The 18,396-nt window shown below is 39.5% G+C and overlaps 1 protein-coding gene and 1 long non-coding RNA gene across 2 annotated transcripts; one reads left to right on the forward strand and one right to left on the reverse strand.

Moving 5' to 3' along the window:
* Nucleotides 1-1,925: 1,925 nt before the first annotated feature.
* LOC134650045 (guanine nucleotide-binding protein-like 3 homolog) lies at nt 1,926-17,819 on the reverse strand. The gene is made up of 9 exons (XM_063504869.1): nt 17,664-17,819; nt 16,974-17,263; nt 15,809-15,995; nt 8,034-8,258; nt 7,603-7,786; nt 6,951-7,173; nt 5,878-5,985; nt 4,284-4,448; nt 1,926-2,283 (listed from the first exon to the last, which is right to left on the reverse strand). Exons 1-9 carry the CDS (start codon nt 17,680-17,682, stop codon nt 1,948-1,950), a joined length of 1,737 nt encoding a protein of 578 aa, XP_063360939.1. The 5' UTR covers nt 17,683-17,819; the 3' UTR covers nt 1,926-1,947.
* On the forward strand, nt 9,966-10,965 carry LOC134650545 (uncharacterized). Its single transcript, XR_010097048.1, has 3 exons — nt 9,966-10,214; nt 10,292-10,447; nt 10,884-10,965. It is a non-coding gene; the product is annotated as an uncharacterized LOC134650545 (long non-coding RNA).
* Nucleotides 17,820-18,396: the final 577 nt, after the last annotated feature.

Genomic DNA, 18,396 nt, shown 5'->3' on the forward strand with positions numbered 1-18,396 from the left:
TTACTGAATCCACCTAAACCCAACCGAATCGGGCGGAGTAGGGGTCACAAAACCGTGCGTATTTTAGAAAACCGGTTTTTCGGTTTTTGTGCAACAGCAAAACCGGGTTTCCGGTTTTTTCAGTGATTTCGATTTTACATATATGTAATTTGTAAAATATGCAAGTATTTTTAGGATGAATGCTTTATTATTCAGTCTTCCACGACATTTATATTTACTCTATCTTTACCAAGACCACAGACAATCCAACCTCTAGACATAGCATAGTCGCGCTACCCCCTCTGCCACACATACGGTAGCGTTACTCCATCTTCGAGTCAATCCCGTGCCGTGATTGGTCCGTGTCTTTGAACGGACCAATCACGGCACGGGATTCGCTCACCTCATCCCCCCCGCACCCCCGTATTTTTGGCAGCATCGGTTTCATGAAGGAATTGGCCTAAGCTCAGTCTAGAGGTTGGATTGTCAGTGACCAAGACCATCAAATTCCATCAATAAAGTTTTTAACCTCATGGTCAGCAATTCTGAAACGGAATGCCTAAGCAAAATATTACGTGACAACGGGGTTGACATAGTCCTCCTTCAGGAAACACACACCGCTGATAAGTTACAAGAGATTTGATTTGGTTGCGGCCACTACATCAGCTGAGGATATAAGAAATCTGATGGGGAAGGCGATCATGGACTGGACAGATAGGAACAATACTTTCTTAGCTCGGGTTATTTTAGTCAAGTAGTGTTTTTGCTCGTCTCTTTCTATTTATATATACCCATGGCAAGGGAAACCAAAACATTTTTCAATAACATGGACCTAAGAACTGGTCAGAAAAAATATCGATATTATCTGGGTACTTACCGCACTAACTTTTACAATGATATTATTTTATTCCAGAATTTCTTTTAATTTCTAAAGACGCATGTTGCGTTATGTGTTTTATGTAGAAAAACAAATAGATTTTTGAACTTACCTATCTTCATCCAATGGAGATTTAGCCATAAATGTTCGTTTTTGACCACCAACCACCAAGTCCACCAACACGACCGGCCTTTAAACCGCAAATCTCACACGTTTTGTAGTGCATATTTGCTTTAGATCACATAATAGGTACACATTCACGGGCTCAAACCAAGTTATGGTCGTAACTGTTACGTCAAATCAGTAAATATCAACAGATTTTAAACACAAAAATGCACGGTTCAAAAAGCCCGGCGAACAGTAAACATAAATCATGGCGGACAATGGCGGATGTGAAGGTAAGTGAGAAAGGGATGCCGCTGTTAGAGCAAGATATATATATCCGCCATACCAGCTAGCTTAAACTTCATACAACGATTTTTATAAGGAGACTTTCGCCAGACTGCTCTTGACAATGATCATATATTTCTGGTCAGACTTTACAATAAATGCATAAAATATTGCAGCTTGAGTAGGGCAAAATGCATGTTCAATTGTTCATGCCAGTCGAAATATCTAATTATTATTTAGCTTGTAAGTAATAAATGCCATGCGATTTCATGGAGTAAACTTGTAAATTGATTGTGTATAATTTGATTTGTTTCGCCATTGACTAGAACAACAAATAGAAAGACTAATATTTCTACACACATATTGCCTACAATAGGTAATTTGTTATGGAATTAATTTTAATTTTCGGTGTGTAGTTTGAAATTAATAGACCTTGAAAGAAAAATAATATAATCTAATCATTCATGATTTTATTTTTAAAGTTTATTGTTATCCTTAGATATTATGGAAGAGCGGGGTTTTCTGTTACAAGTATTTTATACTTACTAGAAGACTCCAACCTTTACAACTGTACCCTCTTTAATATTTTTTCATTCTTCATTTTCATTTCATTTTTTTTCATCCATCTATGTATTTCTTCCAAGAAAAGAGTAAATAAGTAAAAAAATGCGTAATGTTAATACAACTTTTATTCGAAGTAATTACATAGCAAAGTCCTCTTTAAAGTTATAGTCGTCTTTTTTACTAGTATTTTTAAAAGACGTCAATGTGACATTTTCTAGAACGCCCGCTAGATTCACCGCCACCTTTTCATTCCTTGCGTGTTTCTTCTTATCTTTTTTAAACTGTTGTTTTCTTAATTTGTTCAGCCTGGTGTTGCCCTCTAGGAGCATTTCGGGGTCGACCTTGGCACGCTTAGCTTCGGAATGGTCTTTTCTCAATTTGGACCTTATGTTGAGGGTCTTAGGGAGTAGACTCGATTCGTCCTCGTCGACTTGCATTTCGTCTAGCGCTTTGACTGGGCCAGTGCTGGTGATCTGTCGGAAAAACATAAAATAGAATGGACTGACTTAAAAAACATTAAAATTACGTTACACAACCACAAATAAGAAAACCGGCCAAGTGCGAGTCGGATTCGCGCACGGAGGGTTCCGCACCATCAACCAAAAAATAGAGCAAAACAAGCAAAAAAACGGTCACCCATCCAAGTACTGACCCCGCCCGACGTTGCTTAACTTCGGTCAAAAATCACGTTTGTTGTATGGGAGCCCCACTTAAATATTTATTATATTCTGTTATAGTATTTGTTGTTATAGCGGCAACAGAAATACATCATCTGTGAAAATGTCAACTGCCTAGCTATCACGGTTCATGAGATACAGCCTGGTGACAGACAGACGGACGGACGGACGCACGGCCAGACGGACAGCGGAGACTTAGTAAAGTACCCTTTGGGTACGGAACCCTAAAAATGAACTAGATAACAATGAGATAAACTCCAAGAATAGATTCACTTCACCTTTAATTATAAAACCTCCTAAGTCCACACATGTCTATCCTTTATCTGATGAATAAGACCTCATGACACAATACCTCATGACTTCAGTCTCCATGGGTTCCAAGGTTGATGTCAAACTCATCCTATTCTAAACTTTATTCCAACATACACACAGTCCTTTTCAGCTCGCACCGTCCCGCAAGTTTAACGCATATAGGCAATTCTATACTTTATCTCAACACAATACGGTTCAATTTACCTTAATAGCCTCGGTAGTGTTTCCATCGTTGAGCGCGTCCATCACTTCAGTCTCCATGGCCTCGAAGGCGTTGATGTCGAACTCATCCTATTCTAAACTTTATTCCAACACACACACAGTCCTTTTCAGCTCGCACCGTCCCGCAAGTTTAACACATAGGCAATTGTATACTTTATCTCAACACGATACGGTTCAATCTACCTTAATAGCCTCAGTAGTGTTTCCATCGTTGCGCGCGTCCATGACTTCAGTCTCCATGGCTTCCAAGGTATTGATGTCGAACTCATCCTATTCTAAACTATATTCCAACATACACACAGTCCTTTTCAGCTCGCACCGTCCCGCAAGTCTCCGATCTCACGACCTCTCGACGCCTTATAATTACGACCCATATTTGAGCCATTGGGATAGGACAGATTAATGCATGTAGGCAATTCTATACTCTATCTCACCACAATACGGTTCAATTTACCTTAATAGCCTCGGTAGTGTTTCCATCGTTGAGCGCGTCCATCACTTCAGTCTCCATGGCCTCGAAGGCGTTGATGTTGAACTCATATATCCTATTCTAAACTTTATTCCAACACACACACAGTCCTTTTCAGCTCGCACCGTCCCGCAAGTTTAACACATAGGCAATTCTATACTTTATCTCAACACAATACGGTTCCATTTACCTTAATAGCCTCGGCAGTGTTTCCATCGTTGAGCGCGTCCATCACTTCAGTCTCCATGGCCTCGAAGGAGTTGATGTCGAACTCATCCTATTCTAAACTTTATTCCAACATACACACAGTCCTTTTCAGCTCGCACCGTCCCGCAAGTTTAACACATAGGCAATTCTATACTTTATCTCAACACAATAGGGTTCAATTTACCTTAATAGCCTCGGCAGTGTTTCCATCGTTGAGCGCGTCCATGACTTCAGTCTCCATGGCCTCGAAGGAGTTGATGTCGAACTCATCCTATTATAAACTTTATTCCAACATACACACAGTCCTTTTCAGCTCGCACCGTCCCGCAAGTTTAACACATAGGCAATTCTATACTCTATCTTAACACAATACGGTTCAATTTACCTTAATAGCGTCGGTAGTGTTTCCATCGTTGAGCGCGTCCATGACTTCAGTCTCCATGGCCTCGAAGGAGTTGATGTCGAACTCATCCTATTATAAACTTTATTCCAACATACACACAGTCCTTTTCAGCTCGCACCGTCCCGCAAGTTTAACACATAGGCAATTCTATACTCTATCTTAACACAATACGGTTCAATTTACCTTAATAGCGTCGGTAGTGTTTCCATCGTTGAGCGCGTCCATGACTTCAGTTTCCATGGCCTCGAAGGCGTTAATGTCGAACTCCTTGGCGGCGGCTGACACGATCTTGGCGTCCACGTGGATTTCAGAGTCCATCGTCTCTGGGGGTTCCGTGTAGTAGCGGACCTGGGGATATAAATATAATTTTTACTAAGGGGGCAACTTACAAAAATGTATACAACGGAAAGGTAACGTTTTCTTCAAACTGTACAGAATTTTGATAAAAAAAAAACAATGGCTTGATTACGGAAGTGATTTGCGAGTGAACATGTAAGATATGGAACTATTATTTAATGGCTCCGTTTAAGTACATTCTTCACTACTTCAATAAAAATGATTTTTTAATTTTCCAACAAAATAAATTACAAAATAAAACCTAACGTTGCCTGGGGCATCGTCCCCAGGACGCTTGCCGCGTTTTTTTTTTTCTTACATGTAAGAATACAAAAATAAAATAATTAAATTGCGAGAGTAAAATCTATAACTACTAGCCTATAATCGGAGATTTTCCTCGATTTTTTAAGCATTCCTTAACTTAGCTAAGCTAGGTTAAGCTAACCTGGTACAGTCAGTGTCAGCGAATTGAAGAACTATGGGACATACTTTTGAGTAAGTTATATACTACTTACACTTGACTGTACGACGTACGTGGATCCGCGTTAGTAGGTATTGAACTCTAGCATACATTTTATGTCATTCAATTCAATACCTTCTGCACGTTACCCATTTTCCCAATACGAAACGTTAATATATCCCGATCTGATCACAATGGGACCAACTAAGAGGTATAGGTAACTACTAACTAGCTAACTACCCTTACATAAAATATCCTAATCGGTCCAGCCGTCTTCTTCAGAGCGGGGAACGTTCATCCTGACGAATTAAGAGCCTCCTCCTTTTAAAAATTCGTAAAACGGATGAACATATGTTGTCCACACTGTTAGCTGACAATTTGTAACCCTTATAGCAGCGACATAAGGTGGCCAGCAGGCTGGATTGCCCGTTCCAGTACCACTGGTTGAAATTACATGTCCGGTGACAGCGGGCAATCTAGACTGCGTAGTTGTAAGTTATGTTTAGTTACTAGTTTGTATTTTAGCCGTAAGTAATACTAACATTATTTTTTATTGCTTTGTTTTGATTTTTGTTACTAACCAATGATATGGACGATATGTCTGAAATAAAAATTTTCAATTTCAATTTCAATAAGGTCATAGAGAAATATAGTAAGACAAGAGTGCTCACTCCATACATCAGTTCAGACTATTAATTTCAGCGTCTACATCTAGCATCGAGTAGCGGAACTATCAGTACTGCTACTTGACAAGATGTAGCACCGACCGGAAAGTCTTATGCTGTTGAGATAAGATTTTCCGGCCGGTGCTACATCTATTGTCAAGTAGCAGTACTGATAGTTCCGCTACTCGATGCTAGATGCTAATATTCTTTTTGGTACAAAAACTGATGTATGGAGTGAGCACTCTATGTATTTTTTTCTCTATGATAAGGTGCACCAATGGTCAGTAAGGTGTTGTTGTTAGTATAACACTGATACCTTGCCAGTATTCCAATCGTTGAGCAGTATCCTGGCGGCGGCGTGCTGGTCGGGCACGCCGCCTTTCTTGTAGCGGCCCATGCGCGACGCCACCGACGCGAAGAACTCCTGCGAAACACCACGCTCAATCAATCAACATTCCAACGAAATTAGGAAAACTAATAGATCAGTCAAATCTTACAAAAAAATCTGCTAAAAAAACAATGCGTGATGTAGTTCTGTTTTTTTATGTATGTTGTTTGGAGTCCTTAGAGGAACGTGAAACTATATTTTGCAAGCAAAAAAAGTTGTGCTACCTTCGTAATTTGCAAAAAACTGCAAAAAATTCGGCCTTTTTTCAGTTTTTCCTGTTTTATTATAAAACTATGGGTTTTTGGTCAAAGCTTGCTATGTAATGTTGAAAGAACATTAAATTTGGAACAATTTAAGCCCATTTACAGCGCAGTATGTCAAATAGTTCATGAGATATAGAACTTTAAAAAAAGGGTATTTTTTTCCTTAGAATGAAATTTTTAGTTTTTCCTATATTTCAGGACAAATATCGGCACAACCGCTCATGCAATGAGATATATTGCGTGAATAAAGTTGTAGAAAATTTAATTACCTTTCATTTAAGTGCAAGAAAGGGTCAGTAAGTTCTACAGTTCTCTAGTTATCGTAAAAAAATGAAAATGCTATAATGAGGAAGGAAACTAATGGTGTTGGCGTTGGCGAAACGCACTGGGATCACTGGAAGTCGTGTCATTAGATGTCTAGCTGTCGCTTCTTGGTGCTCTTGAGTGTACTGTGGGTCGTGTTAATACAAGTACGCGTAGATACATACATAATTTCTAAAGTTTGCGGAAGCAAAAATGTTTAATGTCTCTTTATTTATTTCTTTAATTCAAGGCGAGGTAACAAAATGGAAATTGGACACATACGTCTAAATATTATACTTAACTTATAGTATTAAATTTCAATAACTACCAAACACAACATTCATTAGAAATTATAATATTTAATCGTTAACAATTAATTTATAGATCTTGTAAATCCGGCATATCGGAAACTAACCAACCTAAACATATTCTTACCTGAGGCGTGCTGAACTCCGGTATCATATACAGGTCAACAAGGGTAGCTTTGTTAGCCCGCTGAAGTATGGCAGTCGCCGGGGTAACAGGGTCTTTGAGGCTGCCCACTCGGATGGCGTTCTTGAGCGCCACGGAGGCGTCACTCTCCGCTCCGGCGGTGAACACTATGCCCGGGCTGTCGAGGATCTTGATCTTGGAGTCTAGTTGGACGGTCTGCATTTGTCTGTAAAAGATGATTTTATTTAGTTTTTAATGAGATTGTAGTCTTAACTACTTGTAATAGAGTTGAGACCTTACATCAAGGTATTATGACATAAATATGTATCATATGTACGTCAGTAAACAGTCATAAAATGGTCATTCCACTAATTTCCATATTCTGACCTAGAATTCCAAGAATATTACAAAGATAAGCGCCGAGGGGCCGAGCCACAGGGCTTCTGAACGGAAGTTCGAAGTTTAGATTTGAAGATTTTTTTCAGTGAAAGGAAATATTGTGAAGAAACCAGACTTATCCCAATAAGGCCTAGCTTCCTCCCTGGACTATTTGACTTTTGGAATACTGATAATAATCGAGCTCTTCCCAATATGTATCCCACCCGCACCCCACCATGGTGTCATTATTATTGTAAAATGAAAAAAAAAAGCCTACTTTGTGACTCCAGGAGTACTGCCCACATTGCATGCCTTGGAGCGATTCAGACTGTTGATGATGGAACTCTTCCCAACATTGGGCAGCCCGACCACGCCCACTGTGATGGAAGTCTTGATGCCCTTGTTGCGGCAATAGTTACCCAGGAGACTCATCAGCAACTCTGCGCCGACACACGCTCCACCTGCGAAATATAAAAAAAAAATTTTAGAATTTAATAAAGACTAACCTAGCTTGCTTTATTTCTGACTGAAAACTGGCAAGCTTTGGCCATAACCCTAAAAAAACAGCCTGCAAAAAATACTTGTTTCCTAGCCGGGTGTCTCCAGACTCATTGCCACATTCCATGGAAACTTCAAAAGTTTAGTGCCGCCTTCTTAAGGGCAAAGTCTCATCAAAATCACTCATCTGAAAAAAGTAAACCAAATAACCTTTCATCTCCTTCTCTTTAACAATATGTTTCATTTTCCGCCTCCCCAGATTATGTTGCTGGTCCTGTGTTGAAGCCTTAAAGGGCACGGCGGGCGCCGAGCGACGGAGGTACTTGAGCCAAGCGGAGAGGTTGGTGCGGGGCACTAGGTCTGCCTTGTTGAGGACTAGGACTAGACGCTTGCCGGCGTCTCTCACTGCCTCTTCTACTTGAGTACAGCGGGTACCTGGACAAAATAAATAAAATCATCAAATAAATATATAAAAGATTAAAAAAATTATAAACAAATAATAAATTATTTAATAAAATAAATTAAATCATCAAATATTATTCCAGATGACTGTATATCACTTTTCAAAGATTTACAAATCTTTAACAAAGCCAGTTAGTTACAATAATTGATGAAACCCGAGGGGCGAAAGTAATTCTCTGTCTTCTACACATATCTAATACCTATATAGAGAGATAGTTTGAGTCCCGGGTAGGACATAGAGTGTGTTTTAATCCTTATTCTTTAAGGAGGTGAAATACTATGCAAAAGTGACTTTATATTATTTATCACTAAATAGTAGTAGTAGTAGTAGTAGTAGTAAACTCTTTATTGTACAAAAAGACATATTAAAAATAACATACATTTAGGTATCCGTGCCTCACTTGAACCACATTATGAGATAACACCCTTGTAACTCAGCCCTAATCAAGCGAATTCATCAACTAGTAGCGCCATCTATCGCACCACTCAAGTACTAATGTCGCCCGGTTGCCAGCGTTCGGCTGCTCTCTCTTCAGTACGCTTTTGTAACTCAGCCGAGCAACACGTTTACAAAGCATGTTTAAAAGATCGAGACATTTCAAATCGTGAACATATTTTGAAAACCTCCGACTTAATGACATTCCGCTCGGTGCCCATGGCCCAGCGACGAGACGCAGTGACCTTCCTACAGGCACCGTCATAAAAAGCAGCCTCATGGCGTCGTCCCGTGAGACGACAGGTCGTCGTCCCGTGAGACGACAGGGCGTCGTCCCGTGAGACGACAGGGCGTCGTCCCGTGAGACGACAGGGCGTCGTCCCGTGAGACGACATGGCGTCGTCCCGTGAGACGACAAGACGTCGTCCCGTGAGACGACAAGACGTCGTCCCGTGAGACGACAGGCGTCGTCCCGTGAGACGACAGGCGTCGTCCCGTGAGACGACATGGCGTCGTCCCGTGAGACGACAAGACGTCGTCCCGTGAGACGACAGGCGTCGTCCCGTGAGACGACATGGCGTCGTCCCGTGAGACGACAAGACGTCGTCCCGTGAGACGACAGGCGTCGTCCCGTGAGACGACATGGCGTCGTCCCGTGAGACGACATGGCGTCGTCCCGTGAGACGACAGGCGTCGTCCCGTGAGACGACAGGCGTCGTCCCGTGAGACGTCATGGCGTCGTCCCGTGAGACGACATGGCGTCGTCCCGTGAGACGACATGGCGTCGTCCCGTGAGACGACATGGCGTCGTCCCGTGAGACGACATGGCGTCGTCCCGTGAGACGACAGGCGTCGTCCCGTGAGACGACATGGCGTCGTCCCGTGAGACGACAAGACGTCGTCCCGTGAGACGACAGGCGTCGTCCCGTGAGACGACAGGCGTCGTCCCGTGAGCCGACATGGCGTCGTCCCATGAGACGACATGGCGTCTTCTCGTGACAATTGTCCTGACAGACGACATTTTGTCGTATCGTGAGATATTAATGCGCAGTCCTATGAGACGATATCACATCGTCCTCTGAAATGACGTTGTCTTGTCAAAAACCGTTGTCTCATGGCCTACCATACGACATACGCTAGCGGACGTCTTATTAGTCACTTTATTGTTCGATGTCTACACGGTCAGACTCGCATTTAAGATCTGCTTGGTCATGAACGGTGCGACCCAGTTAGAAGACGTCATCATCATTGTTGCCGACCTAATTGTGTGCCACCTTTTAGAACGACGAGCAGCAGAATTTCTATTAGCGGGTTTGGCAACTTTGGCACGAAATTGATAACGAAATGCAGTTACAGTAACTATCTCAACCTGCCGGGAAAAAGGAAGGTTTCCGTTTTGGTCGTGTACAAATGTTGGCCTTGTTCGATAATAAACAATTGCCGGAAGATACCAAAACACCAAAAATATACATTCTGAGGATCCTAAACTGTATGTTGGCAATTAAAAATAGCAGTTAAGAAACTGTGAAAAGGGAAAAGTACAAAGCTAGCTAGCTAAAGGCCCAACTAGATCCAATACCAAAAAGAGAGAGGTGGAGGCAAGAAAATCGACGTTAGTTTTAATGAAGGAAAGAAGATTAAAACTTTCTCTCTTCTGAATAGGAATACCAATATACGTATAATGCCAATTCATTTACGGCTCTGTCATAGGCCAACAAATATATCTGTTTACTGCAGCTCTAAATTTGAAAAGAATAAAGAGTTTATGATATACATGAGTGGGAAAAATCATCGCACTTAATCCCTCTTTTGAATGATGAATGACTAGTCAGGTGGATAGTGAATTTAGGAATACTGAAGCATCTCCTGTATCCTCTCCAAATGTTGACCATTAGCTACAAAATAGCGGCCTGTCACAAAGAGAAATCATTGCGCTAGTCTAAAAATTATCTATACTTACTTTAACTCGTCTACTAAAAGCTCATCGTAAGTAGCTGTGAAACAGAGACCACTGAACTACGAGTAATACGTAGAAAACAGCAACTCCACCTTCCATCACATTCCGTTCAAGAGATCGAACTGACAAAAGCATTTATAATGCTCCATTCACACCAGTCAGGTAGAAAGTTGTGAAATCAGGTTCAAATGCTGTAAGTAATAAGCTCCACTTGGGAAGTTTATCTAAGCAGCGGGTTGTCAATCGACCTACCGTTAGTATAACAATCATGCATCATAAAAGGTTGATCGCAAACGTTACCTTTTCCTTCGGAATTGAACTCCTACTAGTGATATAACTATGGGAAACAGACGGTATTTGTAGGAGGTCCTTTCACAGAATACAGAATGACTAAAAGGACCAACTAGTACAATATTAATTTAGTATGGCAATCCGCATTGTTACCCATGATTGATCAATAGGAGGTTAAACATCGGTTCCTTTAGTGATAAACGTTATACCTATGTATGATGAAGCGCCCCTCCAAGCTATGTAAATAAATAACGAATTTATGAAAAGATTTTTCGATAGTTCAGTTAGAATGGAGTTACTGATGCTGTGTATTGAAAAATCGCGAATTAAATTAGAAGTGAAGCCGACTAAGGGAACTAAACCGTCGAACCAACAGCCACGGCGGGGCAAGCCAATATAGGCACATACAAACGTACAACGTACGTAATCGTGCATACATGCGTAATATTTAGAAAATATTCAGTCAAAATAGTCAGCCACTGATAGCAGATACCTGATTCTGAAAGGGTCAGAAAAGAAATACCCTTCTTTCGATTTCCAGATGAGAGGTTTCCTTTGCAGATAAGGAAGTACTCACATGATTTTATAAAAGAATTACAACTTACGGTGGTTTAGGCAAAATGCACCCTTTAATGAAGATATGTAATATTTTCAGAGGAGTACCCGAAATAGGACATCCTTAAAAAGATGAATCAACTCCCAAATAAACGCCAGTGCACGGAATCAGAGGCATGACACTACTGTTAAAACACTTATCATCATCAAACAATCACGCAAGATCTAAGCGAAATATGATCCTTGTAGTTACTCATAACTACAAATCTGGTCGCCGGTTAAATACAGACTGCAATATACTCTGAAAATCAACACTTGTTCTGCGGTCATTGCCTGATCTGAGTACTACAAGCTTAGCTGAAAGGTAGTAGTCCAGGTTTTTACAGCATACTATTGTAACAGGTCTCGTAGGGCATGTAATTGTAAACATCATCGTCTATCCAATCAAGTAGAGTTGTAGGGTGTACTAGGTGTCTTGACTCCCTACAAGGTGTCCCTACAAAATCATCGTGTCTGGGTTATAGGACAGATGTGCTGCTAATCGAATTAAGTAGAGCATTAGTTGTGAAGACAACTACAATTCATATATTTATATATTCATGATTATATGCTTACATCATTAAATACAGTAACTATGAGATGCCAGTAGACATATGTCAGCGTTATATCAAGGTAATGACATAAATACAATATGTCGCATAACTAAGCCTTTAATCATCAAATAATTGTTTATTTGTGGGCATCATGATGCCTAATTGGCCCTAGGGTTCCCTCAAGATAATAAAATCAGTCTAAATTCAACTGATACACAACTTAATTGCACAATAGCTAATAAAGAACATACAACGTCTTTGTATTGCAAGATTTCTAATCAAAAATACAATTTAATAATAATAATAATAATTCTGCCCATATACGTCCCACTGCTGGGCGCAGGCCTCCTCTCACTCACGAGAGGGCTTAGCCTATAGACCCGTGCATGAACTACATATAGGGGGCAGCATAGGAGCCGTCAGATATTGGGCACGAGGCGTGAATGTGTCGTTTATGCTTCCGATGTAGCCCACAAGATGGCAGAACCTACTATGCACAAGGAAACGTACCGACGAGAACGGTAGATGGTAGCACTTGCTTTGGCAATGTACATGTGCACATATGTTTCCGATTCAGGCCACAAGATTGCAGACCCTCCAACGCGCACGGACCCTATAGTCCCCACGCTGGCCTAATGCGGATTGGGGACTTCAAAGTATAAATTAAGTAATCAAATTAATACTTGGTAATTAATGCACAGGTGTTAAGTTTTGACAGGAAATGTGCCACAACATCGACCGCGCGCGCAGTTGCTGGCGCATGACTTGAGATTAGATGACATCATGAGGCTTGACCCGTGGTTTGTGCCACTGCAATGGTATATGCCAAGAACTTACTCGTTCTGGCCATAATACAAATAATAATAATAATGTTTCAATTTTTCTGGGTGTTACGAAAGTTTCGCAATTGCTTTTAATACGTTGCACTACAATTTAAAGTGGATATGTCCACCTCCTGTACTCTTCCAAAAAGTATGTACCTATTCCATTCTCAGTCAAGAGGTGTTTACACTCTTATTAGAAGATCGTATGTACCTATACGAAAGCATTAAAAACTTACAAAGCCTGCTAAGTCTAACAATAAAGCATCGTACAATCCATTACCAGCGCGCGAACCATAAAATCTTCAGTTTGGTTATCAGCTCGCCACCAGAAAGAGTGACCATTAAACAACCTAGAACTACAAGCCTAAAAATTATAGATGAAGGCATTGGAATGATACAGACTAGGAAATCTTCTAAAATATTCTACTTTGTAGTCGTATCTTCAGTCAACGCACAATATCATGGAGAGATGTCATTCACAATAACTGGAGTTGTCAGCATCACTTTAAATTCACAATCATCGTCTCCATACGATTGTCACCTGCGTGTCAGTGATTCTTTTCATTTGTTACATTCGCTTGCATGACTGACAAGCATATAACCAACATATAACTAATATAAGCCTGGTTGACCCGGCATCAGCCTAATTGGCAGGTTGTCAGTTATCTGTGGGGAGTAGTAAATTTAGCAGTATAGTTGACACTTAAAATAGGTAGGAGCCTACCATTCCATATATGAAATAAAGAGCTACTCATGGCTCACTATGGTTGTTAGTATATGTGGTATTTATGGTTGTTTTTTTAAAGCAACCCTCACCTAAAACCATTCAGTAAGGAAGGATGTATGATCGCCTCAGATGAAACTTGCTGCTAGGTAGTTGAGAGTTGTTACTAGTCAGTAACGCATACATTAAATCATGAAGTGTTGTACTTTCTTCTTCATTTTCGGACGCTACTTTCAGGCAGAGGGGTACTCGACTCGAAATAAATTTCAATTGCTTTCACAAATAAACACATCACGTTTATAATTTTTTAACACATTTACGGAATATGTTGTCCTTATGTAATGGACTATGTACAAATAAAGCTGGTATACCCAGTCAATAACTATTAGTATCTAATTAATATCAATATCGTATTCTAGTGGATACCTATACAAACATTCGGTTATTCGTCCACATTAAAACACATATTTCATTACATCTGACCTATGATGCAACTTACTAATTTACATTAAATTGTTGGAAAATACGATAACTCAGAGAGGACCCAAGCTCTTCCAATTAGTTACAAATTTTAAACAGTTTTTGGATGGGCCAGCAGTGCTATATTTGTGTTAAGCAGTAGATAAGTAGTATTTTGTTTTTTGTACAATAATATCATTATTTCATACAACAAAACCTTTTTATCACCTAGTGGGCTGTTGTAAGGAAAGCATCAGAGGTAGTCTGGACGGGGTTAATGTAAAACTAACTTGATGAGGTTCACGTTACACGCATCAGAACTATTACTTCAGATAGTGGTTACACTAAATATTGTACAACCTACAAGCACCCATTTATGTCTTTAATAATAAATTTAGGAAAAGTTTATCAATTAATAGACACACAGTTTTGTTCTATATAAAAATTAAGTAGTTAACAGTCGCAATGGATAACTTATGTTGCCAGTCAGAGCTAACAATTTTCTCATCTATCGATAATTACAAATAAGGAAAATCTAGTTACGGTTTGATGCAAACAATTATTTATTAGATTAATATGGGATAAATTTCAAGCCCATATTCTTATTATGTGATTTTTGCATAAATATAAATATTATCAGTCACAGTACGCCCGGGCCAGCGCCGGCAGAGGTTTAAACACGTCTCATAATGTGGTTCAAGTGAGGCACGGATACCTAAATAGAACCGTTTTTCCCCCGAAGGGTAAAAAACGGATATTTAGGTTCCTGCCGAAGCTTGAACCACACCTAAGGGCCTTGCCGGCTTATATGGTACTGAAGAGAGAGCAGCCGAACGCTGGCAACCGGGCGACATTAGTACTTGAGTGGTGCGATAGATGGCGCTACTAGTTGATGAATTCGCTTGATTAGGGCTGAGTTACAAGGGTGTTATCTCATAATGTGGTTCAAGCTTCGGCAGGAACCTAAATATCCGTTTTTTACCCTTCGGGGGAAAAACGGTTCTAATTAGTAAGAAGTACAAAGGCGAACTTATCCCTTTGAGGGATCTCTTCCAGTTAACCTTTGAGTAGATGAGAGGAGAAAGTGAAAAGAGGGTGACAAATGCAGCAAAATGTACAACAAGGTACCAGAAAGATAAAGGATATAAATACATACAAAATGTATAGGATAAACATACATATATTACACAAAAAGGAATGGGGAAAATACACTAAAAATTGGAAAGAATTAGAAAGATATAAAGCAACTATACAATAGAAATATAGACAAATTAATCAGTCAGATCAGATAGCCATAGCTTCTTTAACCTCTCCTTGAACGACGCAACCGATTGTGCCTGCCTGAGCGAAACAGGCAGCTCATTCCACAGCTTCACTGGACGCACTGCGAAGGACTTGTTGTATCCTCTAGATTTGTGAGGAGTATAAAACAAAGCCGCTGTCTGTCTGTCTGTATGTATGCTTAGGTCTTTAAAACTACACAACGGATTTTGATGCGGTTTTTTTTAATAGATAGACTGATTCAAGAAGGTTGATGTAAAATTTGTTAACCTGTGCGAAGCCGGGGCGGGTCGCTAGTATAGTATAATTTATGTTTTCTTGGGTTCATTTCATACTATGATATAAAAAATCATTTTAATTGATTAAAACATTCAGACATGCTGCAATGTCGAGAAAAACTTACCCAAAGGGTCACGTGCATCAACCACTTCCAAAATGACCTCGGCCTCCGATATAACCTTCTTGAACTCTCTATAGTAAGTCTTTAGTGAGTTCTCTTGTTTCCTATCCTTGCCGAACTCCACATCATCATTTTCTTCGTCACCTTTGAATGCATCATGTACTTTGCCACGCGCTTCCGCATTTGCTACCTGTGGAAAGATATATTATTTATCTCAAAATATGAAAGTAAAATAGAAAAAAATTAACTTAAATTACTGAAATAAGTCATATAGTGGTTAAATGGTTGCCATTTTATATTATTTGAATAGTGTTTTGTGTTATTTACATATCAAAGGGCAATGTTTGGTTTCAGTCAAAAACCTCATTTTTAAATACACTTGTTTATTGCTGACTGTACTTAATGCTCCAAACACAGAACAAGTTAGAATGGCGATGCGAGCAGGGTACGTGTCGCCGCCGGTTATGAGCAAACGCTCGCATGCTAGTACTCGCCCGCGCTGACCGAAAAACGTAAACATGCCTTTTGCGCCATAATAACGTTCAGATTAAGAAGCCAGACATCAAATCTGTCTAAAGGAGGCGTATCCATTCACCAGGTACACAAGTTTTTACTACCGTTGCGCGAGTGTTAGTAAATGTGGAGAGGAACGAGCGGCGACACCGATTCCGATACTAACTGCGCGCGACAGCCGTTCTAACATGTTTAATATGTTCTGTGGCTCCAAAGAATTGAAGTCTTGAAAACAAATCATTTGAACCCAATCTCAAGAGACCTACTAGTAACCGCCAAAGAGTTCAACTATCCATCTTCTGGCTTTATCATTAGATTAGGTTGATGGCACCAAATTATTGTAGTCATAGTTCCAAATTGATATTGTTACTAAACAGTATGTTAACCTCGTGCCGCCCAATGTACATTAGGATGTACACTCAGTTTCGATGGAATCTCAACCTTATTTAAAAACATAGTAGGTAGCATTTCATTTTTCTCGTAAAATTTTCGAACAAATGAAATTCAACCCTATTGAAAATACAAGATACAAACTTCCTTGGATATAATTTTGTATGGTGGGCGGCACGAGGTTAAAACTTACTAGCAAGCTTTTATTATGTTGTTATTTATTCAGGTATAAATGGTGTATTACAAGTGTGTTAACAATAGTTACCAAAGAATTCATGCTGCCTTTGCTCTTTTGCTTTTCCTCCATTTTCTTCTGTTTCTCCAGCTTTGCCAACTCTTTCCTCTTTAGCCTTTCTTCTTCTTTGTGTTTCTTCACCGCTTCAACCTCTTTCAAGATGTCTTCCTTGAACGGGCACACGTTTGGAATCTGAACCGGTTTAGGTTTCTTGGATTTGTTACTCTTCTTTGCCTCCTTTTTCTGTTTCCTGTTGTGATCTTTTACTTTTTTCTCTATTTTGTAGCGCAGGCGGGCTGGTTGCCTTTTGGAAGGCTTTTCTGTAACATTATTGCGATATTAATGAAATTCTATATTGAACATTATAGTTTTAACAGGATATTCGTGAATGCCAGAACATAACCATACTGTTATTTTACTCACTGGTTTGAATCATAATTACACAATCTAAGGGGTATTTAAACAATAGTATTGTAGGATAAAATTGCATATTGCATGTGCAAGCTAACCTATAACTTCAGCATTAAAATGTATTAGGCTGCCGTAGGCCGTAGTTCATAATATTCTACAATAAATGAACGATTCTACAATTGTATAAATAAGGCCCCATAAGGTGATTTTATAGCCATATAACAGTGAAACAGTTACTGAATTTAAAGAATCAAATCCATGAAATATTAATAAAATAGGATACAATATAAATTTACTGCTACTACTTACTCAATTTGAACTTTGCCATTATTCTATACGAGTACTTATATGCTTATTATTTTATACCTAACTTCTAATAAAAGTAGTTAAATACTGAGGAATATTTTTTATTTATTCCATTCTGCAACTGACATTTTGCCAAAAGAAAGCACATGTGAGCTGTCAGTGTCACACACCGAACGAAGACTTGACAATTGTGAAGTGTATTTTTCTACTAATTTTATGAGTGTGTACATTTTTATATCTAAAAATATAGCTGGTCAACCAAATCTTGTCAGTAAAAAAAGGCGCGAAATTCAAATTTTCTATTGGACGATATCCCTTCCCGCCTACATTTTTCAAATTTGCCGCCTTTTTCTACTGTCAAGATCTGGTTGACCAAGTATATTTACTTTATTATTATAGTTGGTCACACCATTTTGTCAGTAAGTAAGAACAAAAAAAAACTATACTCATCTTTTTCTTTTGTGTGCTAGTACTAGTGTAAGACAAAGATAGTATGATTGTCTCTGCTATGTTTGAAATGAAAATGAGACAGTCCTTTGACAAACTATACAATGTTAACCACGATTTCATCAGAACTTGTCTTTTTATGAAACTTAGCACAATATATTGAAATCAGAGGATCACATCACATTGTGTGCCTAGAGGCTTGGAAATTTGACGGAGGGCAATAATAACGTTAAACTCCAGATTATAATGGTTTTCTTTTTCTACTCCAGCACTTAAATGTGTCAATTAA

This window comes from Cydia amplana, chromosome 8 (genome assembly GCF_948474715.1).
Source record: "Cydia amplana chromosome 8, ilCydAmpl1.1, whole genome shotgun sequence".
NCBI lineage: Eukaryota > Metazoa > Arthropoda > Insecta > Lepidoptera > Tortricidae > Cydia > Cydia amplana.

Excerpts from the sequence above, each read along its gene's own strand:
- LOC134650045 (XM_063504869.1), bottom strand. Across the intron at positions 15,996-16,973 it reads AAGGCAGCATGAATTCTTTG|GTAGCAAATGCGGAAGCGCG; the intron begins GTAACTATTGTT and ends ATCTTTCCACAG. Across the intron at positions 8,259-15,808 it reads TGATGCACGTGACCCTTTGG|GTACCCGCTGTACTCAAGTA; the intron begins GTAAGTTTTTCT and ends TATTTTGTCCAG.